Source organism: Ornithorhynchus anatinus, chromosome 4, assembly GCF_004115215.2.
Source record: "Ornithorhynchus anatinus isolate Pmale09 chromosome 4, mOrnAna1.pri.v4, whole genome shotgun sequence".
Lineage (NCBI taxonomy): Eukaryota > Metazoa > Chordata > Mammalia > Monotremata > Ornithorhynchidae > Ornithorhynchus > Ornithorhynchus anatinus.
In genome coordinates this window covers 127,453,673-127,480,187 of record NC_041731.1, presented here as the reverse complement: position 1 = coordinate 127,480,187, position 26,515 = coordinate 127,453,673, and the positions used below count along the sequence as shown (strand labels likewise).

The window sequence follows — 26,515 nt, the reverse complement described above, 5'->3', positions numbered from 1 at the left end:
TGTTCACCTGGCAGTCCACTTCCCGCTGGACAGGCCCCTCTTGCCGCTTTTACAATTAAGGATTGCACAAAAATCATCAAGGATCGGGGAGCGGGGGGTGCTTAAGTGATCGGTGGGGGCAGTTATATGGGTGAATATGGTCTGGGTGTTACGCATGTGTGTATGGCGTAGTCTGATGGTAAGATCCCGGACCTGCGAGTCAGCGGACCTGGGTAATCCCAGCTCTGCCAGCAGTGCTCTGCACATAGTAAGCGCTCAATAAATACTATTGAATGAATAGGTTGCCGTGTGACCTTGAGTACTGAACTGCTCCGTGCTTCGGTTTCCACAGTTGTAAAATGGGCATTCAAGACCCGTTGCCCTTCTCGCTTAGACTGTGAACACCGTGGGGGGAGGGACTCTGCCCAACCTGATAAACGTGTACCTATCCCAGTGCTTAGAGCAGTGGTTCAATCAATCCTATTTATTGAGTGCTTACTGTGTGCAGAGCACCGTACTAAGCACTTGGGAGAGCATACTATAACAATCTAACAGAGTTGGTAGACATATTCCCTCCCCACAACTCATCCTCCTCCCAACATCCACAGCATTTATGTCGGTATCTGTAATATATTTATTTATATTAATGTCTGTCTTCCCCTCTAGACCTTCAGCTCACTGTGGGCAGGGAATCTGTCTGTTTATTGTTATATTGTCCTCTCGCGAGCTTTCAGTGCAGTCCTCTGCACACAGTAAGTGTTCAATAAATACGATGGCGGGAGTGAATGAATGAGTGAACATATAGTAGGCACTTAACAGATACCTTAATAATAATGATAGTATTCATACAGTTACTTGAATTCATTCTGATTATTTGTAAATCCTCTTTTATGAACACTCGTTATAGGCGGGGAGTGTGTGTCCTGCTTCTTTTATGCTTTTCCCCGTGATTAGTAGAGTACATTTCACCTAGTAGATGCTCAATACATGCCTTTTATCACTCCTACTTGGAGATGGTTTATGATAGAGTGAGGGCACAGTGACATAATAATTGTAATATTTGTTTCACCCTTTTATGCCAGCTCGTCGGGGGCAGGAAATGTGTGTTTGTTGTTATATTGTACTCTCCCGAACACTTAGTACAGTGCTTTGCACACAGTAAGAGCTCAATAAATACAATTGAATGAATGAATGAATGTATATGCTGGGCACTGTACTAAGCGCTGGGGTGAATACAAACAAATTCATTCAATAGTATTTATTGAGCGCTTACTATGTGCAGAGCACTGTACTAAGCGCTTGGCACTGTACAAATGGGGTTGGACGCGGTCCCTGACCCACATGGGGCTCATGGTCTCAATCCCCTTTTACAGATGAGGTGACTGAGCCCCAGAGAAGTGAAGTGACTTGCGTAAGGTCACACAGCAGACAGGTGGCAGGGCCAGGATTAGAATCCATGACCTTTTGACTCCCAGGCCTTGCAGCTTCTCCAATCAGCTGCTGGCAAGTGTTTGGAAATATTCTTTTCTGAGATGACAGACAACACCCTGTCTCCCATCCAACCTGCTCAGCAGTGGATTCAGAGGGGCTGGGCGAGGAGTGCGGATGGCTCAATCCAGATCCTCACTCCTATCTCAAAGATACAGGGCAAGTGCTTACTCCAAGCTTTGCACACAGCAAGTGCTCAATAAATACGATTGAATGGAGTAGGTTCAAGATCATCAGGTCGGATTATTTTTATTAATATCTATCTCCCCCTCTAGACTCTGAGCTCATTCAGGGCAAGGAACGTATCTGTTACGTTGTTATACTGTAGTCTCCCAAGCGTTTAGTAGTAATAATAATAATAATGATGATGTTGGTATTTGTTAAGCGCTTACTATGTGCAGAGCACTGTTCTAAGCGCCGGGAGAGAGACAGGGTAATCAGGTTGTCCCACGTGAGGCTCACAGTTAATCCCCATTTTACAGAGGAGGTCACTGAGGCCCAGGGAAGTGAAGTGACTCGCCCACAGTCACACAGCTGACATATGGCAGAGCCGGGATTCGAACCCACGACCTCTGACTCCCAAGCCCGGGCTCTTTCCACTGAGCCACGCTGCTTGTGCTGCACACAGTGAGCGTAAGCGCTCAATAAATACTACTGAATGAATGAATGAAAGTGCATGTCCTGCTAGGAATAAGACACACTTTTGGTTATAACAGTTGTGGTATTACGTGGCTATTATGTGGCAAGCACTGTGCTAAGCGATGGAGTAGGTTCAAGATCATCAGGTCGGATTATGTCTATTAATATCTGTCTCCCCCTCAAGGCTCTAAGCTCATTCAGGGCAAGGAGCGTGTCTGTTAACGTTGTTACATTGTAGTCTCCCAAGCGTTTAGTATAGTGCTCTGCACACAGTAAGCGGTAAGTAGAGAAGCAGCGTGGCTCAGTGGCAAGAGCCCGGGCTTGGGAGTCAGAGGTCCTGGGTTCGAATCCCGGCTCTGCCACTTGTCAGCTGGGCGACTGTGGGCAAGTCACTTCACTTCTCTGGGCCTCAGTGACCTCATCTGGAAAATGGGGATGAAGACTGTGAGCCCCACGTGGGACAACCTGATTCCCCTGTACCTACCCCAGCGCTTAGAACAGTGCTCTGCACATAGTAAGCGCTTAACAAATACTAACATTATTATTAGTAAGCGCTCAATAAATACAAGTGAGTGAATGAACGAATGAGTGGACCTAGTCTTCTTAACCTTTGAATCTGAACATTGCTCACCTAAAAAACCAAGGCCGGAAAAAGCTCACGACTGTATTTTCGCTGGCAGAGCGTGAGAGAGATTTGTCAGTGTGACGGCCCCACACGTGAATATCATCCTGGCGTGAGCGGGATTGCTTTCAAACTAACGGACAGCTGTAGACATCTTATTTTGAAACCAATTTATTTTTCCAGCAGACCGACTTTTCGTCTTAGAGATTGATGGATCTATGCAAGCCAGTTTTTCTAATTGATGCTTCGTTTCACACTGACTTTAGAAGCCCCCCCCCCGCAGTGAAATGGGATATACTTCTTTCAGTGTCCAGGGATGTTCATCTGTCATCTGTGGGGAAGCAGCGTGGCTCAGTGGGAAGAGCCCGGGCTTGGGAGGCAGAGGTCACGGGTTCGACTCCCGGCTCTGCCACTCGTCAGCTGTGTGACTGTGGGCGAGTCACTTCACTTCTCTGGGCCTCAGTGACCTCATCTGTAAAATGGGGATTGACTGTGAGCCTCTCGTGGGACGACCCGATGACCCCGTATCTCCCCCAGCGCTTAGAACGGTGCTCTGCACATAGTAAGCGCTTAACAGATACCAACATTATTATTATTATGAGAAGCAGCATGGCCTAGTGGAAAGAACACGGGCCTGGGAGTCAAGGACCTGAGTTCAAACCCCGGCCACCTGTCTGCTGTGTGACCTGGGGAGAGTCACTTAACTTCTCTGTGCCTCAGTTTCCTCATCTGTAAAATGGGGATGAAGACTGTGAGCCCCATGTGAGTCAGGGACCGGGTCCAACTTGACCATCTTGTTCCTACCCCAGCACTTAGTACAGTGTCTGTCACAGGAGAAGCAGCGTGGCTCAGTGGAAAGAGCACGGGCTTTGGAGTCAGAGGTCATGAGTTCGAATCCCAGCTCTGCCACTTGTCAGCTGTGTGACCGTGGGCAAGTCACTTCACTTCTCTGTGCCTCAGTTCCCTCATCTGTAAAATGGGGATGAAGACTGTGAGCCTCACGTGGGACAACCTGATTCCCCTGTGTCTACCCCAGCGCTTAGAACGGTGCTCGGCACATAGTAAGCGCTTAACAAATACCAACATTATTATTATTATTAGCTTAACGAATCCTTATCATTATTATTATTATTCGCTTTTTTAGTCTGAATCATAAGGGTGACCATTTTGCATATACTCTTTCCTTGTTTATAGGCTGTAGGTTTTTTTTAACAATTTATAAATGAATTTAAATCGTGTTTGTGTAAACTGTCAATCCAAAATGAGGAATAATTTCAGTGAATCACTTTTCAGTTTTTAAAGTATACAAAAGATTTAATTTCCTTCCTTGTTGAAATATTGTTAAATTTTCAATAGAGCGAGAAAACAGAAGGGGATTTCGACCATGAATCAGGGGGCCGTAAATGAATAATTTTGCCGGAGACTTTTTTGAACAGCTGTTCCTTTAGACAGTACCATTTTCAACAACTCTCTGCATCTTACAGATGATTTAATCGAAAACGGTAATCACGGGAGACCAATTTTCGGTTACGCTAAGTAGTCTATATCATGGTCTGGATTCATTTTTAATCATTTAAATCATTTTAAAGATTTAGAATCTATTCTAAATCGGTGTAAATAATGTATCTTCAGCATTTTCTCTCTGCCGCTACCAAATCTGAAGTTTTCCAAAATGTGATCGCAACATGCCACCTTGACTTCTCTCTCTAAGTCTCCTGTTGGGATTTTCTGATCTTTATTTTCACTCACAGCTACCCATTCTCTGCGTGAACCGATATGCAGGATTTCAAAAGTACAGGTTTTCAATCCCGTCGGGCATTTGTGAGTCGAAAAATCTCTCTGGGAGTTGGCAATCACACCGAGCGTGACAAATTGTCAGTGCACTCCAAACGTATCACGCCTCTCCTCTCTCCTGAAACTTAAATGTCACGAAAAGAGATCTAGGCAGTTTTACGTGGCGTAATTGCTGTTCAGAGAGAGAACCTTAAATTAGTAGCTGATTCCTTGTTCTAGGTATCCACCCAGAGGGATCCCCAGGTGGCCAATATAAGACTTCTAATTAACAACACCAACACACCGTCGGCATCCAATCTCTCCGATCTCGTTCTGCTGGATAACATCACTGGCCTCGTTGTTCAGGGATCTACTGGAAATCAGACTTCGGACGGATTTCAAGTGTTCAGAAAAATGTTTCTCCCAGGTAATTGTTGTAGGCGATTAAATAAGACTATCAAAAGAGTGATGGTGATAAAGGCTTAGGGAGAGAAAGGTCGGGGATCAATCGTTGCTAAGACGATCTGCCCAAATCCACAGAGATTTAAAATTCTATCGGCCGAAAGATTTATCTTGCCCCTCCACCTTATCCAATTTGAATGTAGCCGCAGAGTTCTCAACCGTTTATCAGTCGATGTTATTTATGGAACACTTGATGGGTGCAGAACACTGAACTAAGCACTTGGAAGAGTATTCTAACTCATAATTAATAGTGATATTTATGGTATTTGTTAAGGGCTTACTATGTGCCAAGCACTGTTGTGAGCACTGGGGTAGATACAGGATAATCAGGTTGTCCCACTGGGGCTCACACATTTAATCCCCGTTTTACAGATGAGAAAACCGAGGCCCAGATTAGTTAAGTGACTTGCCCAAGGTCACACAGCAGACAAGCGGCGGAGCCGGCTCCCAAGCAAGTGCTCTCTCCGCTATGCCATGCTGCTTCTCTCGCTGCTTCATATTGTTACTATTATTATTACTGTTATTATATTTGTTGAGAGCTTACTGTATGCCAGACACTGTACTAAGCAGTGGGGTAGTTACAACGTAATCGGGCCGGACACAATCCCTATTCCAAATAGGGCTCTCAGTCTTAATCCCCATTTTACAGATGAGGGAGTTTGGACGACTGGTTTTTCTGTAAAATGGGGACGAAGACTGTGACCCATACGTTGGATGGGGACCGTGGCCAACCCGATTACCTCAGATCTACCCTGTCGCTCAGAACAGTGCTTGGCCCGTAGTTAGCGATTAGCAAATATCATCATTATTATCAATATAAATCAATAAATTACAGGACAGGTACAAAATGTGCTTGGTACCTAGTGATTTACAAACACCATAATCATTATCAATATAAATCAATAAATTACAGGGCAGGCGAGAAGCAGCGTGGCTCAGTGGAAAAAGCACGGGCTTTGGAGTCAGAGGTCATGAGTTCAAATCCCAGCTCTGCCACTTGTCAGCGGCGTGACTGTGGGCAAGTCACTTCACTTCTCGGTGCCTCAGTTCCCTCATCTGTAAAATGGGGATGAAGACCGTGAGCCCCACGTGGGACAACCCGATTCCCCTGTGTCTACCCCAGCGCTTAGAACAGTGCTCTGCACAGAGTAAGCGCTTAACAAATACCAACATTATGATTAGGTGCAAAAGGACCAGATCAGACTTGGTCGCTGACCACTGGAATGGAAGTGTAAAAAGCGGGGAAGGAGTCGCTGGAATCTGTAGACGGAGTTGATGGACGACGGAGTTGGGAACGACCAGTAGCTTCTTGGACCGAGAAAACCTAAGAGGAAGAACTGATCCGGGGCTAATGGTCTGTGAGCTCCTTGTGGGTCAGAATGCTTCTCTTGGTTGTTCTGTTGTTCTCTCCCAAGTGCTTAATACAGTGCTGCTTAATACTGTGCTTTGCACACAGAAAGCGCTCAGTAAATACGATTGAATGAACGAACGCCCGGTGCCACTCAGCCTCTCTCTGCCATCCGTGCTCATTACTTTCCTGGTGGAATAGAGCATGGTATTTGCTGAACTACCTGGGACCTATTAGTTGCCATTGTTCTTACGAGACGTTCTTCCCCTCGACTCTATTCATCGCCATCGTTCTCGTCCGTCCGTCTCCCCCGATCAGACCGTGAGCCCGTCGGACGGCGGGGACCGTCTCTATCTGTTGCCGACTTGTTCATCCCAAGCGCTTAGTACGGTGCTCTGCACATAGTAAGCGCTCAATAAATACTGTTGAATGAATGAACGAATGAATGAATGAATACCTGGGACCGCATTAAGCGCTGGGATGGATGCAAGCAAATCGGGTTGGACACAGTCCTTGTCTCATGTGGGGCTCCCAGGCTCAATCCCCAATTTACAGATCATAATAATGTTGGTATTTGTTAAGCGCTTACTATGTGCGGAGCGCTGTTCTAAGCGCTGGGGGAGATACGGGGGAATCAGGTTGTCCCACGTGGGGCTCCCAGTCTTAATCCCCATTTTCTAGATGAGGGAACTGAGGCCCAGAGAAGTGAAGTGACTCGCCCACAGTCACACAGCTGACGAGTGGCAGAGCCGGGATTCGAACCCATGACCTCTGACTCCAAAGCCCGGGCTCTTTCCACTGAGCCACGCTGCACACATTCCCTGCCTATAATAAATAAGCTTACAGTGTAAAGGGGGTGTTTTTTAAACGGTATTTGTTAAGCGCTTACTATGCACCAGGCACTGCATTAAACGCTGGGGCAGATATAAGCTGATCAGGCGGGACACAGTCCGTGTCCTACGTGGAGCTCACAGTCTTAATCCCCATTTTACTGATGAGGTAACCGAGGCCCAGAGAAGTCAAATCACTTGTCCAAGGTCACCCAGCCGGCAAGTCACAACTTTTCTGTGCCTCATTTTCCTCATCGATTAAAATCGGGATTAAATGTCGCTCCCTCCTACTTAGACTTTGAGCCCCGTATGGGACAGGGCCTGTGTCTGTCCTTGTCAGCTGTGTGACTGTGGGCGAGTCACTTCACTTCTCTGGGCCTCAGTTCCCTCATCTGTAAAATGGGGATGAAAACCGTGAGCCTCACGTGGGACGACCTCATTCCCCCGTATCTACCCTAGCGCTTAGAACGGTGCCCTGCACGTCGTAAGCGCTTGACAAATACCAACATTTTCTTGCATCAACCCCAGCGCTCAGTATAGTACTCGGCACATAGTGATCGCTTAAGAAATACCGTAATTGTTATTGTTAAGGGCTTACTGAGGGCCAGGCACTGTACTAAGCGCCTATTGACATCGAACCCTGAAAACTGTGAAGCTTGATTCATTCTGTTCCAAATCACTGTGTGTTTCTGTTAGCTTCTAAACACTCTGGCCTCTATTTAACCGTGAATTCTTCTTTGAACAGTGGGAGATTATTATGCTGTTAATTATATCGCCTTCATTAATGCAAAAGAAGTGAAGAGCAACGGAAACCTGACTCTCCCTGCCCAGCTCACCTTTAACAGTTCGTCTCTGGTATTTTTTTATTCCGTTTTATTTCAGCCTCCTAATTATAATAATAATGTCGGTATTTGTTAAGCGCTCATTAGGTGCAGAGCACTGTTCTAAGCGCTGGGGAAGATACGGGGCAATCGGGTCGTCCCACGTGAGGCTCACAGTTAATCCCCATTTTAGAGATGAGGTAACTGAGGCCCAGAGAAGTGAAGTGACTCGGCCACAGTCACATAGCGGACAGGTGGCAGAGCCGGGATTCGAACCCATGATCTCTGACTCCCCAGCCCGGGCTCTTTCCACTGAGCCACGCTGCTTGTGTAGTTGTTTTGAAGAAGAATCAACAGAAAGGAACGTTAGTTGTCTTGGGGGACTGATAAAAGCAGGTGTAGCGTAGAGCTCTGTACTCTTTTAGCCACAAGGAGCCTGGAATTCTGTTTTTCTAGGCACGACGCCCTGCTGATAGTTGCTCGTGTTTTTCACTATTTATTATTTCATCCCTCCTGATACTGATTGTGGTATTTGTTAAGCACTTACTCTGTGCGAGGTATTTAGACACTGTACTAAGCGCTGGGGAGGTTACAAGGAAATCAGTTTGGACACAGTCCCTGTCCTACGTGGGGATCCCAGTCTCAATCCCCATTTTACAGATGAGGTAACTGAGGCCCAGAGAAACGAAGTGACTTTGCCCAAGGTCACACAGCAGACAAGTGGCAGAGTCAGGATTAGAACCCATGCCTTCTGACTCCCTGGCCCCGGCTCTATCCACTATTCATCCAGTTGTATTTATTGAGCGCTTACTGTGTGCAGAGCACTGTACCAAGTGCTTGGAAAGTCTAATTTGGCAATAGATATGCCATGCCGCTTCTACTAAGCGCTTGGGAGAGTATAGTATAGAGAAGCAGCGGGGCTCAGTGGAAAGAGCCCGGGCTTGGGAGTCAGAGGTCATGGGTTCGAATCCCGCCTCTGCCACTTGGCAGCTGTGTGACCCGGCTAGACTACTGTGTCAGCCTTCTCTCTGACCTCCCTTCCTCCTCTCTCGCCCCGCTCCGGTCTATTCTTCACTCCGCTGCCCGGCTCATCTTCCTGCAGAAACGATCTGGGCCTGTCACTCCCCTTCTTAAACAACTCCAGGGGTTGCCTATCGACCTCCGCTCCAAACAGAAACTCCTCACTCTAGGCTTCGAGGCTCTCCGTCACCTTGCCCCTTCCTACCTCTCCTCCCTTCTCTCCTTCTACCGCCCACCCCGCACGCTCCGCTCCTCTGCCGCCCACCTCCTCGCCGTCCCTCGGTCTCGCCTGTCCCGCCGTCGACCCCTGGGTCACGTCCTCCCGCGGTCCCGGAACGCCCTCCCTCCTCACCTCCGCCAAACTGATTCTCTTTCCCTCTTCAAAACCTTACTTAAAAATCACCTCCTCCAAGAGGCCTTCCCAGACTGAGCTCCTCTTCCCCCTCTACTCCCTCTGCCATCCCCCCTTTACCTCTCCGCAGCTAAAGCCTCATTTTCCCCTTTTCCCTCTGCTCCTCCACCTCTCCCTTCCCATCCCCACAGCACCGTACTCGTCCGCTCAACTGTATATATTTTCGTTACCCTATTTATTTTGTTAATGAATTGTACATCGCCTCGATTCTATTTAGTTGCCATTGTTTTTACGAGATGTTCTTCCCCTCGACGCTGTTTAGTGCCATCGTTCTTGTCTGTCCGTCTCCCCCGATTAGACTGTAAGCCCGTCAAACGGCAGGGACCGTCTCTATCTGTTGCCGACTTGTTCATCCCAAGCGCTTAGTACAGTGCTCTGCACATAATAAGCGCTCAATAAATACTATTGAATGAACCTTAGGCGAGTCACTTCACTTCTCTGGGCCTCAGTTACCTCATCGGTAAAAAGGGGATGAAGACCGTGAGCCTCACATGGGACAACCTGATGACCCTGTATCTACCCTGGCGCTTAGAACAGTGCTCTGCAGCGTGGCTCGGTGGAAAGAGCATGGGCTTGGGTGTCAGAGGTCATGAGTTCGAATCCCGGCTCTGCCACTTGTCAGCTGTGTGACCGAGGGCGAGTCACTTCACTTCTCTGGGCCTCAGTTACCTCATCTGTAAAATGGGGATTAACCGTGAGCCTCACGTGGGACGACCCGATGACCCTGTATCTCCCCCAGCGCTTAGAACAGTGATCTGCACAGAGTAAGCGCTTAACAAATACCAACATTATTATTAGTAGTAGTAAGCACTTAACAAATACCAACATTATCATAGTACACCAGAATTAGCGGACATATATCCTGCCCATAGTGAGCTTACAGTCTAGAGGGGGAGACAAATGATGAGGAGGGGGATTCCAGGCCGGAGGCAGGATGTGAGCGAGAGGTCGGCGGTGAGACAGATAAGATGGCGGTACAGTGAATAATAGGCGCGTGTGGCGTAGTGGATAGAACACGGGCCTGGGAGTCAGAAGGTCAAGGGTTCTCATCCCTGCTCTGTCACTTGTCTGCTGTGTGACCTTGGTTAAAGTCACTTCACTTCTCTGGGCCTCAGTTTCCTCATCTGTAAAATGGGGATTGAGACCGTGAGCCGCACGTGAGCCTGCGGTGTGGCCTAATGGAAGGAGCACAGGCCTGGGGGGTGGTCTGAAGGACCTGGGGTCTAACCCTGGCTGCGACACTTTAAAGCACTCCATCACCTTGCCCCCTGCTACCTCACTTTCCTAGTCTCCGATTATAACCCGGCCGGCACACTTCACTCCTCTAATAATAATAATAATGATAAGAGTGGTATTCGTAATAATGTGTGTATCTGTTGAGCGCTTACTATGTGCAGAGCACCGTTTTAAGCGCTGGGGTAGATACAGGGTCATCAGGTTGTCCCACGTGAGGCTCACGGTCTTCATCCCCATTTTACGGATGAGGTAACTGAGGCCCAGAGAATTCAAGTGACTTTCCCACAGTCACACAGCTGACAAGTGGCAGAGCCGGGATTCAAACCCATGACCTCTGACTCCCAAGCCCGGGCTCTTTCCACTGAGCCACGCTGCTGCTTACTATGGGCTAGTCATTTTACTAAGTGCTGAGGTGGATCCAAGCACGTTGAGGAGTGGACGCGGACCCTGTTATTCATTCATTCACTCAATGGTATTTACTGAGCGCTTACTGTGTGCAGAGCACAGTACTAAGCGCTTGGAAAGGGCAATTCAGCAGTAGAGACAATCCCTGCCCACACCGGGCTTACTGTCTCCTATGTGGGACTCACAGTCTCAATTCCCATTTTACAGATGAAGTAACTGTGGCACAGAGAAGTGACTTGACCCAAGGTCACACAGCAGAAGAGAGATGGAGCAAGGAGGATGATAATAATAATGGCATTTGTTAAGTGCTTACTATGTGCCAGGCACTATAATAATAATAATGTTGGTATTTGTCAAGCGCTTACTACGTGCCGACCACTGTTCTAAGCACTGGGGGAGATACAGGGTCATCAGGTTGTCCCTCGTGAGGCTCACGGTCTTAATCCCCATTTTACAGATGAGGGGACTGAGGCACAGAGAAGTGAAGTGACTCGCCCACAGTCACACAACTGCCAAGTGGCACAGCAGGGATTCGAACCCATGACCTCTGACTCCCAAGCGCTGGGGTGGATACAAGCAAATCGGTTTGGGCACAGTACCTGTCCCACAGGAGGCTCACACTTTCAATCCTCATTTTGTAGATGAGGTAACCGAGGCACGGAGAAGTTAGGAGATTTGCCCAAGGTCACACGGTAGACAGTTGGCGGAGCTAGGATTAGAATCCAGGACCTCTGAGTCCCAGACCCATGCTCTGTCCATTAGGGCAAGGGGACAGACAGGAACCGGTCACAAGATTCTCCCCCATCTCCTGGACTTCATTGTGAAAGTGCTCATCTGCCCCGATCTGCCTACATTGGATCTAGCACAGTGCTTGGCACATAGTATGCCACTTGTCAGCTGTGTGACTGTGGGCGAGTCACTTCACTTCTCTGTGCCTCAGTTCCCTCATCCGTAAAATGGGGATTAACTGTGAGTCTCACGTGGGGCAACCCGATGACCCTGTATCTACCCCAGCGCTTAGAACAGTGCTCGGCACATAGTAAGCGCTTAAATACCAACGTTATTATAGTAAGCGTTCAACTATCGCAGCCATCATTATTCCTTTTTTCGTCAAATAGTTTTGGGTCGCTCCTGTTTAATACCTTGAGAATAAAAGGCTATTATCAATTAGGGAAGGGAGGGATTCCTCCAGAACGGAGACATTATGTTTCAAATCCTTTGGGAGCATCCTAATGTTCACAGAATTTTCTCATTTCTTACTTTTCTAGAACAAAACGCTACTGAAGGCCTTCTTCAGCATAATGGGACAAGACGATCCAAAGGTATCACTCGCATCGTTCGAAGGGCTTTCATTACAATAATAATAATTGGGGTATAGCAGCGTGGCTCAGTGGAAAGAGCCCGGGCTTGGGAGTCAGAGGTCATGGGTTCGACTCCCGGCTCTGCCACCTGTCAGCTGTGTGACTGTGGGCAAGTCACTTCACTTCTCTGGGCCTCAGTTCCCTCATCTGTAAAATGGGGATTAAGAGTGTGAGCCTCAAGAGGGACAACCTGATGACCCTGTATCTCCCCCAGCACTTAGGACAGTGCTCTGCACATAATAAGCGCCTAACAAATCCCAACATTATTATTATTACTCTGTGCCCCGGGGTGGATACGAGCAAACTGAGTTGGGCACAACCCCCGGCCCACTTGGGACTCACAGTCTCAATCCCCATTTTACAGATGAAGAGACAAGCACAGAGAAGTGAAGCGACTCGCCCAAGGTCGTACGACATAAAAGTGGCAGAGCCGTTTGTGTCAGGCAGTGTACTAAGCGCTGGGGTAGGTACAGGCTGATCGGGTTGGACACAATCCCTGTCCCACAGTGGGTTTGAAAGTAGATGGTTTCACTCAATCGTATTTATTGAGTGCTTACTGTGCAGAGCACCGTATTTGGCACTTGGGAGAGTACAATATAACGCACACATTCCCTGTGTTACGATCAGGACTGACAACTTATTGAGTGCTTACCGTGCAGAGCACTGTATTTGGCACCTGGGAGAGTACAATATAACACACACATTCCCTGTGTTACGATCAGGACCGACAACTTATTGAGTGCTTACCGTGCAGAGCACTGTATTTGGCACCTGGGAGAGTACAATATAACACACACATTCCCTGTGTTACGATCAGGACTGACAACTTATTGAGTGCTTACCGTGCAGAGCACTGTATTTGGCACTTGGGAGAGTAAAATATAACGCACACATTCGCTGTGTTACGATCAGGACCGACAACTTATTGAGTGCTTACTGTGCAGAACATCGCATTTGGCACTTGGGAGAGTACAATATAACGCACACATTCCCTGTGTTACGATCAGGACCGACAACTTATTGAGTGCTTACCGTACAGAGCACTGTATTTGGCACTTGGGAGAGTACAATATAACGCAAACATTCCCTGTGTTACGATCAGGGCCGACAACTTATTGAGTGCTTACTGTGCAGAGCACTGTATTTTGCACCTGGGAGAGTACAATATAACGCACACATTCCCTGTGTTACGATCAAGACCGACAACTTATTGAGTGCTTACCGTGCAGAGCACTGTATTTTGCACCTGGGAGAGTACAATATAACGCACACATTCCCCGTGTTACGATCAGGACCGACAACTTATTGAGTGCTTACCGTGCAGAGCACTGTATTTTGCACTTGGGAGAGTACAATATAACGCACACATTCCCCGTGTTACGATCAGGACCGACATTTTTGGATGCAGCTATCTCTATTACTGTTGTGGGCAGGGAACGTGTCTGCCAACTCTGTTGTACTGTACTCTCCCAAGAGCTTAGTACAGTGCTCAATAAATCCCATTAATCGATCGTTAGGTCCATCTTTAGCAAAATGTTTTATGGCTTTGCCACTCGTTGTTCTTTTCCTGAATTTAACATTAGAAAGTTGTCAGAAAAAATGGAGAAAGCCACAGTCCTGTCCTCGACAGTGTCTTAAGGTCCAGGCAGAGGCTAGGAAGTAAGCAGCGTCAGAGTCAGAGGTCATGGCTCGAAGCCCGGCTCTGCCACTTGCCAGCTGTGTGACTGTGGGCGAGTCACTTCACTTCTCTGTGCCTCAGTTCCCTCATCTGTAAAATGGGGATTAAAACTGTGAGCTCCACGTGGGACAACCTGATCACCCTGTGTCTACCCCAGCGCTTAGAACAGTGCTTGGCACATAGTAAGCGCTTAACAAATAACAACATTATTACATCGTGACCCACACCACACACCTGTGCCCACAACCGTCTCTCCCAACACCAAATCCACCTGCGCTGATTTGCGGGTTGTGTTACACTAATATGGGTTTGTAGAAAGAGCATTTTTTTAATTTGCCCATTGTCTTCTGTCTACATTCATTCATTCAATAGTATTTATTGAACGCTTACTATGTGCAGAGCACTGTACTAAGGGCTTGGAAATGAACAAGTCGGCAACAGATAGAGACGGTCCCTGCCGTTTGACGGGCTCACGGTCTAATCGGGGGAGACGGGCAGACGAGAACAATGGCAGTAAATAGAGTTGAGGGGAAGAACATCTCGTAAAAACACTGGCAAAAAGAATCAGGGTGATGTACATCTCATTAAACAAAATAAACAAAATAAATAGGGTGATGAAGATATATCCAGTTGAACGGACGAGTACAGTGCTGAGGGGGTGGGACCGGAGAGGGGGAGGAGGAGAGGGAAAGGGGGGAGAAGAGGGTTTAGCCAAACGGTGTAATGCGACATGGCCTGGTGGGAATATCACAGACCCGGAATTCAGAGGACCTGGATTCTAATCCCCACTCTGCCACTTATGAGCTGTAAGACCTTGGACAATTACTCTGCCCCCCATCTTCAAAGCCTTATCGAAGGCCCATCTCCTCCAAGAGGCCTTCCCTGACTAAGCCCCCCTTTCCTCTTCTCCCACTCCTTCCTGCGTCCCTCTGACCTGCTCCCTTTATTCATCACTCCCTTCCAGCCCCACAGCACTTATGTGCATATCTGTCATTTCTTTATTTCTGTTCGTGTCTGTCTCCCCCACTAGACTGTAAGTTTGATTTGGTCGGGGAATATGGCTGTTTATTGTATTGTGCTCTCCCAAGTACATAGTGCAACGCTCTGCACACAGCAAGTGCTCAGTAACTGCAGAGTGACTTTCATTTCTCTGTGCCTCAATTTCCTCATTATAATAATGCTAATTCATTCCATCATATTTATTGAGCACTTACTATGTACAGAGCCCTGTACTAAGTGATTATATTAACTGTGGTATTTGATAAGTACTTGCTATGTGCCTAGCAATCTACTAAGCACTGGAATAAATATAAAATAATCAGATTAGACACAGCCCCTGTCCCACATGGGGCTCATAGTCTAAATAGGAGAGAAAATAGGTATTGAATCCCCATTTTTTAGATGAGGGAACTGAGGCACAGAGAAATAAAGTGAATTACCCTGATCACACAGCAGGTAGGTGGTGGAGCCGGGATTAGAACACAGGTCCTCTGACCCTTAGGCTTGTCTTTCCACTATGCCTCACTGCTTCTCAAAATGAGGATCCCAGACCTGTTCTCTCTCCTCCTTTGGGCGTAAGCCTCATTTGGGAGAGAGACTGAGTCCGACCTGTTGTTTTTTATCTGCCTCAGTGCTTAGTACAGTGCTCGGCACATGGTAAGTGCTTAACAAATCCCACAATCATTAACCGACCGTAGTTTCGCCTCGGACGTCTACTTAGGGTCGCCCCGGGGTAATTCTACTGAAATGTATCCACTTTCATTGATGGCTCTTATTCTAATCCAGCAAGTTGGCAATCACCTGTCTGTGGGAACTATTGAACACAGCTGGAAGAATTTCCTTTTCATTTTCGGGCTCTTCACCAATCGGGATTTAGACTCAGGACGAGGTTGGAATTCCAGGATCGGCACAGGTTGATCGATCTGCTCTGCGGCGGCCAAGTCGGGGTTGGAATTATCTCCTGATCCGGGACCAACACCCGACAGGATTTAAGCCCCACATTTCAGCGGTGACTCAGTGCTTTCCCGTGCCCAGAATGAATACCTGGGTCTGATGGTCAGACACCCAGGCCTGGCAAAGGGAGGGTGAAAATCTGGATGAAAGATTGAGAAGCCAACATGTCCCTCCAACTGAGAAATTAATTCTCTGGGTTTGATGAGTAATGTATTAACCGAGTGAGTGAAAGTTGGTTTGGCTATTCCTTCAAAATAGGTCATTTATTTAATCTGTCCTGCTCTAAAGGCATTTTTTAATGGTACTTATGAAGTGCTTACTATTTGCCAGGCGCTCTGCTAAACACTGAGCTAGATACAAGCTGATTCGGTTGGACACAGTATCTGTCCCACATAGGGCTCACAGTCTCAATTCTCATTTTACAGAGGAGAAAACTGAGGTACGGAGAAAATTATTTGCATAAGGTCGCCCAGCAAATAAGTGGGAGAGCCGGAATTAGAACCCAGGTCCTCTGACTCCCAGGTCCGCGCTCTTTCCACTAGGCCACACTGCTTCACCTCACATATCTGCGTGGCTCAGTGGGGAGAGCACGGGCTTTGGAGTCAGAGGTCATGGGTTCGAATCCCAGCTCGGCCACTTGTCGGCTGTGTGACTTTGGGCAAGTCACTTAACTTCTCGGTGCCTCAGTTACCTCATCTGGAAAATGGGGATTAAGACTGTGAGCCCCACGTGGGACAACCTGATTCCCCTTGTCTACCCCAGCGCTTAGAACAGTGCTCGGCACATAGGAAGCGCTTAACAAATACCAACATTATTATATCTCCTGTTTTCTTTAGTGTTGAGGGAGCTCTTTTTTTTGACACTAGTAGAACTTCCAAGACCTATAACTTTTTTTCTTTTACAGGTACTTTACTTGTAAAGAAGTGTAGTATTATTATATCGTTATAATTATAATAATAATATTTAAGTGCCACGATAGTTACATGATAATCAGGTTAAACGCAGTCCCTTCCCCCCACAGGGCTCACATTCTAAGGGGGAGGGAGGGCAGGCATTTAATCCCTTTTTTAGAGGAGGGAACTAAGGGACAGAGAAGTTATGACACTTAGGGTCACACAGCAGGTAAGTGGAAGAGTTAGGATAAGAACTCAGGCCCTTTCATACCACTTGATTCATTCATTCACTTGTACTTCATTTATTCATTCAGTAGTATTTATTGAGCACTTACTGTGTTCAGAGCACTGTACTAATCGCTTGGAATGTACAATTTGGGAACATATAGAGACAATCCCTGCCCAGTAACAGGCTCACAGTCTATATGGGGATACGAGGGGTACCCCTTGGGGTAGATACTTATTGAACGCTTACTGTGTGCAGAACACTGTACTAAGCGCTTGGGAAAGTGCACTACAACGATGATCTGTGACATTCCCTACCCACAATGAGCTCACAGTCTAGAGGCGGGGAGACAAAGTTCACCACTTAATGTGAATCCTAAGTGGGACAAGGACTGAGTAGGATGTAGTGATTTTATAATTTCTCCAGTGCTTAGCCTGTCCTGTAGCACAGAAAAGTGCTTAATAAATACCAGAAATAAATGCATCTAAAGTGAAGGAGGGTGGACACTGTAGCCTAGTGGAAAGAACAATGGATTGAGTCTCAGTCAGTCAGTCAATGGTCCAATATTATGACTTTGCATCTCTCCTCTCCACCATCAAAGCAGCATTAAAATCACATCTCCTCTGTGAGGGCTTCTCCAAATAAGGCCTCATTTTCCCTAATCTCTCTCCCTTCTACATTGCTGGTTTTTTTGTTTTGTTTTGTTTTTATAGTATTTGTTAAGTGCTTACTATGGGTCAAACACCGTTCTAAGCGCTGGGGTAGATACAAGTCAGTCAGGCCAGATAGAGTCATTCATTCATTCATTCAATAATATTTACTGCGCGCTTACTATGTGCAGAGCATTGTACTAAGCACTTGGAATGCACAGTTCTGCAGCAGATAGAGACAATCCCTGCCCAGTGACGGGCTCACAGTCTAAACGGGACAGTCCCTGTCCCATATGGCGCTCACAGTCGGAGTAGGAGGGAGAACAGCTATCGACTCCCGATTGTGCAGTCGAGGAGACTGAGGCACGGTAAGGTGAAGTGATTTGCCCAAAGTCACAGAGCACGCAAGTGGTGAAGCCGGGATTAGAACTCAGGTCCGCTGGCTCTTAGGCCTGAGCTTTATTTAATAGGCCTCGCTGCTTCCCGCCGCATTCCTTATGCACTTGGAGCTGTAACCCTTTAATCCTTCATTCGGTTGTATTTACCGAGCGCTTGTTATGTGCAGAGCATTGTACTAAGCGCTTGGGAGAGTACAATAGAACAATATATAGACACATTCCCTGCCTACAAGGAGCTTACGTTCTAGAGGGGGGACAGATGTAAATAAATAAGCACTTTGAGCACTTGATAGTTACCCCACCCCCGGCTCCACGGCACTGATGTCCATATCTGTAACTCCTTTAAAATGTCTGTCTCCTCCTCTAGATTGTAAGCTCCTTGTGAGCGGGGAATGTGTCCATCAGGTCCGTCGTGCTGTCCCAAATGCTCAGTGCAGAGCCCTGCGCACAGTAAGTGCTCAATAAATGCCATCGAACGATCTACCCCAATGCTCACTAAATGCCAAATTTATCATTACTCACAATTCACTCTGGAAATTAGGTTCTGTTAAAATTCAGCAAGACGGCAATTTAGCCAGCTGTTCTTTGAACAGTTATCCTTCCTGAATATTTATTATTTTTGTTTATTTCATTCCCTGTCAGGGGAGTATTGGGTTTGCAATGTACTCTCTAAACTTGTAAAATAATAATTATTCAGGCATTTATTAAGCACCTACTCTGGGCTGAGCACAAGGGTAGGTAGAGAAGCAGCGTGGCTCGGTGGAAAGAGCAGGGGCTTGGGAGTCAAAGGTCATGGGTTCAAATCCCTGCTCCGCCACTTGTCAGCCGTATGACTGTGGGCAAGTCACTTAACTTCTCTGAGGGCATCTGTAAAATGGAGATTAAGACTGTGAGCCTCAGGAGGGACAACCTGATTATCCTGTATCTACCCCAGCGCTTAGAACGGTGTTCTGCACATAGTAAGCGCTTAACAAATACCAGCATTATTACACGTTTACGTGGTTGGAAACAGCCCGTGGAATGACAGTCATATTTACTGAGCGCTTATTATGTGCAGAACTTGGGAGACTAGAGTATGATTCATTCATTCAGTAGTATTTATTGAGCGCTTACTATGTGCAGAGCACTATACTAAGCGCTTGGAATGTACAAGTCGGCAACAGATAGAGACAGTCCCTGCCGTTTGACGGGCTTACAGTCAGAGTTAGTAGGTGGGTTCCCTGCCCACTGTGGGATTACAGTTTTAGAGGGGGGATACATACATTAATAGAAATAAATAAATCACAGATATGTACATAAGTGCAAGTGCTGTAGGGCTGAGAGAAGGGTGAATAAAGGGTGAAAGACCACAAGAAGCAGCATTGCCTAGTGGCTAGAGCACAGGCTTGGGAATCAGAAGGTCATGGGTTCTAATCCTGACTCTGTTACGTGTCTGCCATATGACCTTGGACAAGTCAGCAGAAGCAGCGTGGCTCAGTGGAAAGAGCCTGGGCCTTGGAGTCAGAGCTCATGAGTTTGAATCCCAGCTCTGCCACCTGTCAGCTGTGTGACTGTGGGCAAGTCACTTAACTTCTCTGTGCCTCAGTTACCTCATCTGTAAAATGAGGATGAAAACTGTGAGCCCCACGTAGGACAACCTGATTCCCCTGTGTCTACCCCAGCGCTTAGAACAGTGCTCTGCATATAGTAAGCGCTTAACAAATACCAACATTATTATTACTATTAAGTCACTTCAATTCTCTGGGCCTCAGTTTCCTGATCTGTAAAATGGCGATTGAGACTGTGAGCCCCACCTGGGACAGGGACTGTGTCCAATCTTATTTGTCTCCATACTTGGTACATAGTAAGGTCTTAATGAATATCATAAAAAAAGACCATTGTACTAAGTGCTTGGGAGAGTACAATACAACAGAGCTGGTAACCACGTTTCCTGCCCTCAATAATAATAATGATAATAAAAATGGAATTTGTTAAGCGCTTACTACGTGCCAGACAAGGAATTTACAGTTTAGAGATGATGATTTCCAGATGGCTGTTAGAAATAATTCATCCTGTCCTTTTTTCCATGGAAAGCTGGTTGGCAGTTGTGTCAGTTTGCTTTCCTAAAACGGTCTCATCACTTCCAACTCGTGGTTTCTGGACAGAGGACTCAGACTCAATCTCTTGTCCTTAATGGGTATCCCAGTCTAATGCGGAGAACGAACGGGTATTAAATAGTGAAGGCATTTAATAACTGCGGTATTCGTTAAGCGTTTACCGAGTACCAGTCACGGTACTGAGCGCTGGGTTGGATACAAGCAACTCGGGCTGACACAGTCCCCGTCAACTCGCAGGGACCCTCAACTGTCCCTCGCAGTCTCAATTTCCATTTTACAGATGAGGGAACTGAGGTCCAGGGAAGTGAAGAGACTTGCCCGAGGTCACACAGCAGACAAGTGGCGGAACCGGGATCAGAATCCATGACCTCCTGATTCCCAGGCCCGTGCTCTATCTATTAGGCCATACCGCTTCTCCATTTGTTAAGCGCTTACGATGCATCGGCACTGAAATCAATCCCCACATTGCAGATGAGGTAACCGGGCACAGAGGAGGTAAGTGCCTTGCCCGAGGTCACACAGCAGGTAAGGAACCGAGCCGAAAGAAACCCAGGAAATGTTTATTCCCCGGCCACGGCTTCTGGGACGGCAGCAGTGCGATCACTCAGGCACAAAATGATGCACGAGGTTCATTTCCCTCTGAAACTCTGTTGCCATGGCGGCACCCTTTAAAGTTTAAAGGTCACATCGATAGGACAATTGCAGAAGAAATAGAAATGGCCAGGTAATGGAGAAGCCCAGTTTTTTATGGAAAGTAGCACGACTTGTTCAGAGTTTAAAGGAAGGGAAATATACCAATCTCCCACTGGCGAAATGGAAATGAGAGAAATTCTAAAAAAAGGCAAATCGTGAAACTTAGATTTCCACTTAAGTGGAGATCAGGGCCATTAGCAGCAGTTTTATTTTTCACATTAAATAATACTGATTGTGATATTACGTTCAGCACTTACGATGTGCCGGAACAGTGTATTAAGCACTGGTTTAAATATGGAATAATCAGATCAGACACAGTCCCGGTTCTCTGTGGGTATCAAAATCTAATGGGGAGAGTGAACAGGCATTTAATCTCCATTTTACAGATGAGGTAACTGGGCACAGAGAAGTTAAGTTACTTGCCCCAGTTCTCCCAGCAAGGTAAGTAGCCAAACTGGGATTAGAAACCCTGAATGTTCATTTTGTTTGAATAAAGTTTGTCCAAGTCATAAAAATTATATACTCTTTAACTGTTAATCAGTCCTGATTTGAATCTGCATTTCAGATGAGAATAAAGGTAAAATAAAGCAGCGTTCTTTTCAGGCAACCCTAATTTGGTTAAGCATTTAGTCTTAACACAGTGCACACAGCAGCCACGCAAATTTATCAGTTGATTGCTACACAGTGAATATGTAAGATCTGTTCCCACTCCTGGGTCCTTGGTTTTCTCTTTGGCCGTTGGACCATTTCAGTTCTCGAAAAATTTTACAAAATGAATTTTCTTCCCTTGCTTCACTGCTTCAAATGCTCACTGGCACTAATAAGAAGTCCACGAGGCTGAAAACTGGATGTAGTTAACCTGTACGGGAGCTGAGGTGAGATTGCCTGGAAGCCGGAAGCAAAATGAACACATTTTGTCTTTAAAATACTTGAAAAGCGGTATGGCTAAGGGGCTCCAGCTCAGGCCTGGGAGTCAGAAGGGCATGGGTTTTATTCCTGGCTCCACCACTTGTCTGCTGGGTGACCCTGGGGAAATCATTTCACTTTCCTGGACCTCAGTTCCCTCATCTGTAAAAAAGGGATTAAGACGATGAACTTCAAGGGGGGAAGGCACTGTGTCCAACCCAGTTTGCTGGGATCCACCTCAGTGCCTGGTACATAGCAGTGAACAAATACCACAGTGCCACTATTGTTATTATTATCATTATTAATAATAACAGTGATAATAATAATAATTGGTTCCTGGACCCTCTGGGTGGTGATTTTCAAACTGGATATGAAATCATTTCTTCAACCTATGTTTATATATCTATGATTCTATTTATCTATTTTGAAAGTATCGATGCCTGTCTACTTGTTTTGTTTCATTTTGTTGTCTGTGTCCCCCTTCTAGACTGTGAGCCCATTGTTGGGTAGGGATTGTCTCTCTGTTGCCAAATTGTACTTTCCAAGCGCTTAGTACAGTGCTCTGCACACACTAAGCGCTCAATAAAGACAACTGAATGAATGAATGAGTGAACTGAAAATCTTTTTAAAAACTTGTGCTATCAGCTAGGAATGTGCATAAGCCATAGGAACAAAATTCACGGGCTGAGATGAGCCCAGTCCAAAGCTGTTCTGTGACTTCGTTTACTCTTTTCCTTTCTTTTAGAGAAGCAGCGTGGCTCAGTGGAAAGAGCAAGGGCTTCGGAGTCAGAGGTCATGAGTTCGAATCCCGGCTCTGCCACTTGTCAGCTGTGTGACTTTGGGCAAGTCACTTAACTTCTCTGGGCCTCAGTTCCCTCATCTGGAAAATGGGGATTAAGACTGTGAGCCCCATGTGGGACAACCTGATTCCCCTATGTCTGCCCCAGCGCTTAGAACAGTGCTCTGCACATAGTAAGCGCTTAACAAATACCAACATTATTATTATTATTTTTATTTTCCCTTATTCAGTGCCTTACTATGTGCTAAACACGGTGGCTGCAAAAAAAACCCCATCAAACCGGAGACCGTCCCTATAAAGGGGCTCACAGTGTGGCCTACTAAATAGAGTCCGACCCTGGGTGTCACAAGGACTTGGAAGGCCCATCTCCTCCTAGAGGCCTTCCCTGACTAAGCCCTCCTTTTCTCTTCTCCCCCTCTCTTCTGCATCTCCCTGACTTGCTCCCTTCATTCATCCTCCCCTCCCAGCCCCACACCACTTATGCCCATGTCCATCATTTATTTATTTCTACTGATGTCTGTCTCCCCCCCCTTCATTGTGCACAGGGAATGTACTCTCCCAAGTGCTCAGTACAGTGCTCTGCATGCAGTAAGCGCTCAGTAAATACAATGGATTTGAATTGGGTCTGCCACTTGTCTGCTGTGTGACCTGGGGAAAGTCACTTCACTTCTCTGTGCCTGTTACCTCACCTGTAAAATGGGGATTAAGAGATTAAAAGTGTAAACCCCATGTGGGACAGGAACTGTGTCCAACCTGATTACTTTGTACCTACCCCAGCACTTAAGTACAGTGCCTAGCACATAGTAAGTGCTTAACAAATGCCAAAAAAGGGGGAAGGGCAGGGAAATGGAAATTAAGGAGCAAAAAGACTATGTTACTTGCCTAAATACACTGTGAAAATTGTCTGGATTTCACCGAGTTCAAGCAAACTCTATATATTCATATGTTTATTTTTATGAATGTCTGTCTCCCCTTCTAGACTGCCAGCTCATTGTGGGCAGAGAATGTGTCTGTATATTGTTGTATTGTCCTACCCAAACTCTTAATACAGTGCTCTGCACACGATAGAATAGAATTGAATGAATGAACTCAAACGACAACACGATTCAACAGAAAGGCTTCACTGACAATCTGCCAATTTCTGACTGAAATTTCCATAATCAATATGTACACTAACCTAGTACTAGAAAGCCCGTCGATTAGACTGGGAGCCCGTCAAACGGCAGGGACCGTCTCTATCTATTGCCGACTTGTACATTCCAAGCGCTTAGTACAATGCTCTGCACATAGTAAGCGCTCAATAAATACTATTGAATAGAAAGGTATTCATGTCCAATAACTTCCATATTCAAATAACCCATAATCCAACCATATAAATGTGTTTTGAGGCCCCAAATCCAAAAGGAATCAGGCAGTCAGCCTTATGAAAATCAGGCAGAAAAGCAGCAGCCGGCCTAGTGGAAAGAGCATGGGGCTGGGAGTCGGAGGACTCGGGTTCCAGTTCCAACTCCGTCATTTGTCTGTTTTGATGCTATTGATGCCTGACTACTTGTTTTGTTTTGTTGTCTGTCTCCCCCTTTTAGACTGTGACCCTGTTGCTGGGTAGGGATTGTCTCTATCTGTTGTGGAATTGTGCTTCCCAAGTGCTTAGTACAGTGCTCTGCACAGAGTAAGCGCTCAATAAATATGAATGAATGTTCCCAGATCTTGGGCAAGCCACCTGCTACTTCGTGCCTCAGTTACCTTATCTGTAGAATGGAGATTAAAACCGTGAGCCCCGTGTAGGGCTTGGAGTGCATCCAACCTTATTATCTTGTATCTACCCCTGTGCTTTAGAATAGTGCCCTGCGCGTAGTAAGCATTTAAAAAATATCATAAAAAAGAAATGGTCACTTAACATATTTTCCCTCGATTCATTTGTTGGCCTAAGAATCGATGCTTGTGCTTAAATGTTATGTTAAATGTTAAATGGGGAAGTAGCGTGGCTCGGTGGAAAAGAGCCTGGGCTTCGGAGTCAGAGGTCATGAGTTCGACTCCCGGCTCTGCCACTCGTCAGCTGTGTGACTGTGGGCGAGTCACTTCACTTCTCTGGGCCTCAGTTACCTCATCTGTAAAATGGGGATTAACTGTGAGCCTCACATGGGACAACCTGATGACCCTGTATCTTCCCCAGCACTTAGAACAGTGCTCTGCACATAGTAAGCACTTAACAAATACCAACATTATTATTATTATTATTATATACTTTATGTTTCTTTTTCCCTTCTGTGTCACCTATGCTCTTGCATCTGGATTCCCCAAGCACTTTGATATTTCTTCCAATAATAATAATTATTATCATTATCAGCATTTGTTAAGCACTTACTATGTGCCAGGCACTGTTCTAAGCGCTGAGGTGGGTACGAGCAAATTAGGTTGGACACGGTCCCTGTCCCACATGGGGCTCCCATTTCAATCCCCATTTTAAAGATCGGGTAACTGAGGCTCAGAGAAGTACAGTGACTTGCCCAAGGTCACACAGTGGACAAATGGCGGAGCTGGGATTAGAACCCATGACCTTCTGACTCCCAGGCATGTGCTCTCTCCACTATGCCATACTGCTTCTCTACAGCCCTCAGAGCCGTTATGTTCACATGGAAATACTCTATCCCATCCCCTATCTATAATCTATTTCAAAACCCGTCTCCCCCTCTAGACTGTGAGTCTACTACCAAACGTATCGTACTTTCCCGAGGCTTAGTACAGTGTCTTGCACTTAATAAACACTTAAATGGGATTGATTGGTCCCAAACAGAATCATGTGATTCCTTGAACAAAACATTTCCTCTTCTACTCCCTTCTGTGTCAGCCTTGCACTTGGACTTTCCCCCTTTATTCGCCCCTCCCCTCAGCCCCACAGCATTTATATACATGTCCGTAATGGCCCTGGGAGTCAGAATGTCATGGGTTCTAATCCCAGCTCTGCCATTTGTCGGCTGTGTGACCTTGGGCGAGTCACTTCACTTCTCTGTGCCTCAGTTATCTCATCTGTCAAATAGGGATTGAGATTGTGTGCCCCATGTGAGGTAGGAAATGCATCCAACCCAATTTGCTTGTATCCACCCCAGCGCTTAGTAGAGTGTCTGGCACATAGTGAGCACTTATCACAAACAATAATAATAATAATAATAATAATTTTCATTATTCATATTAATGTCTGCCTCCCCCTCTAGACCCTAAGCTGCTTATGGACAGGGAACGTGTCTATCAACTCTGCTATATCATACTCTCTTCAGGCCTTCATACAGTGCTCTAGTGCTCACTAAATACAGTTGATTGACTGATGGATTGATTGCGTCTTCGAGACTAGTAGAAGTGTTTGGAAGAAGGAAGGGCAGGGAAGATTGCTGTTAGAAACTCCTCACCATTGACTTTAAAGCAGTCAGATACCTTGGCATCCTCACTGCTCTCCTACTCCAACCCAGCCCGCTCACTTTGCTCCTCTGAAGCATGGCCGGGGGGGAGATAGACATTAATATATTAGACTGTAAGCCCGTCAAAGGGCAGGGACTGTCTCTATCGGTTACCAATTTGTACATTCCAAGCGCTTAGCACCGTGGTCTTCACATAGTAAGCGCTCAATGTATACTATTGAATGAATGAATGAATCTAATGCCAGTCTTCTCACTGTACCTCGATCTTGTCTATCTCACCGCCGACCCCGCGCCCACATCCTGTCCTTTGCCTGGAACATCCTCCCTCCTCATATCCGACAGACAGTGATTCTCCATTCAGAGCCTTAGTGAAGGCCCATCTCCTCCAAGAGGCCTTCCCTGACTAAGCCCTCT

The 26,515-nt window shown here is 46.4% G+C and overlaps 1 protein-coding gene across 1 annotated transcript in view; it reads left to right on the top strand.

Moving 5' to 3' along the window:
• The window catches only part of EVC2 (EvC ciliary complex subunit 2), a 174,393-nt gene that overhangs the window by 36,153 nt on the left and 111,725 nt on the right, over window positions 1-26,515 (top strand). Inside the window, exons 5-7 of the mRNA XM_029063978.2 lie at window positions 4,742-4,928; window positions 7,887-7,996; window positions 12,304-12,357. Coding sequence (XP_028919811.1) covers window positions 4,742-4,928; window positions 7,887-7,996; window positions 12,304-12,357 — 351 coding nt within the window. The remainder of the gene's footprint in view (window positions 1-4,741; window positions 4,929-7,886; window positions 7,997-12,303; window positions 12,358-26,515) is intronic.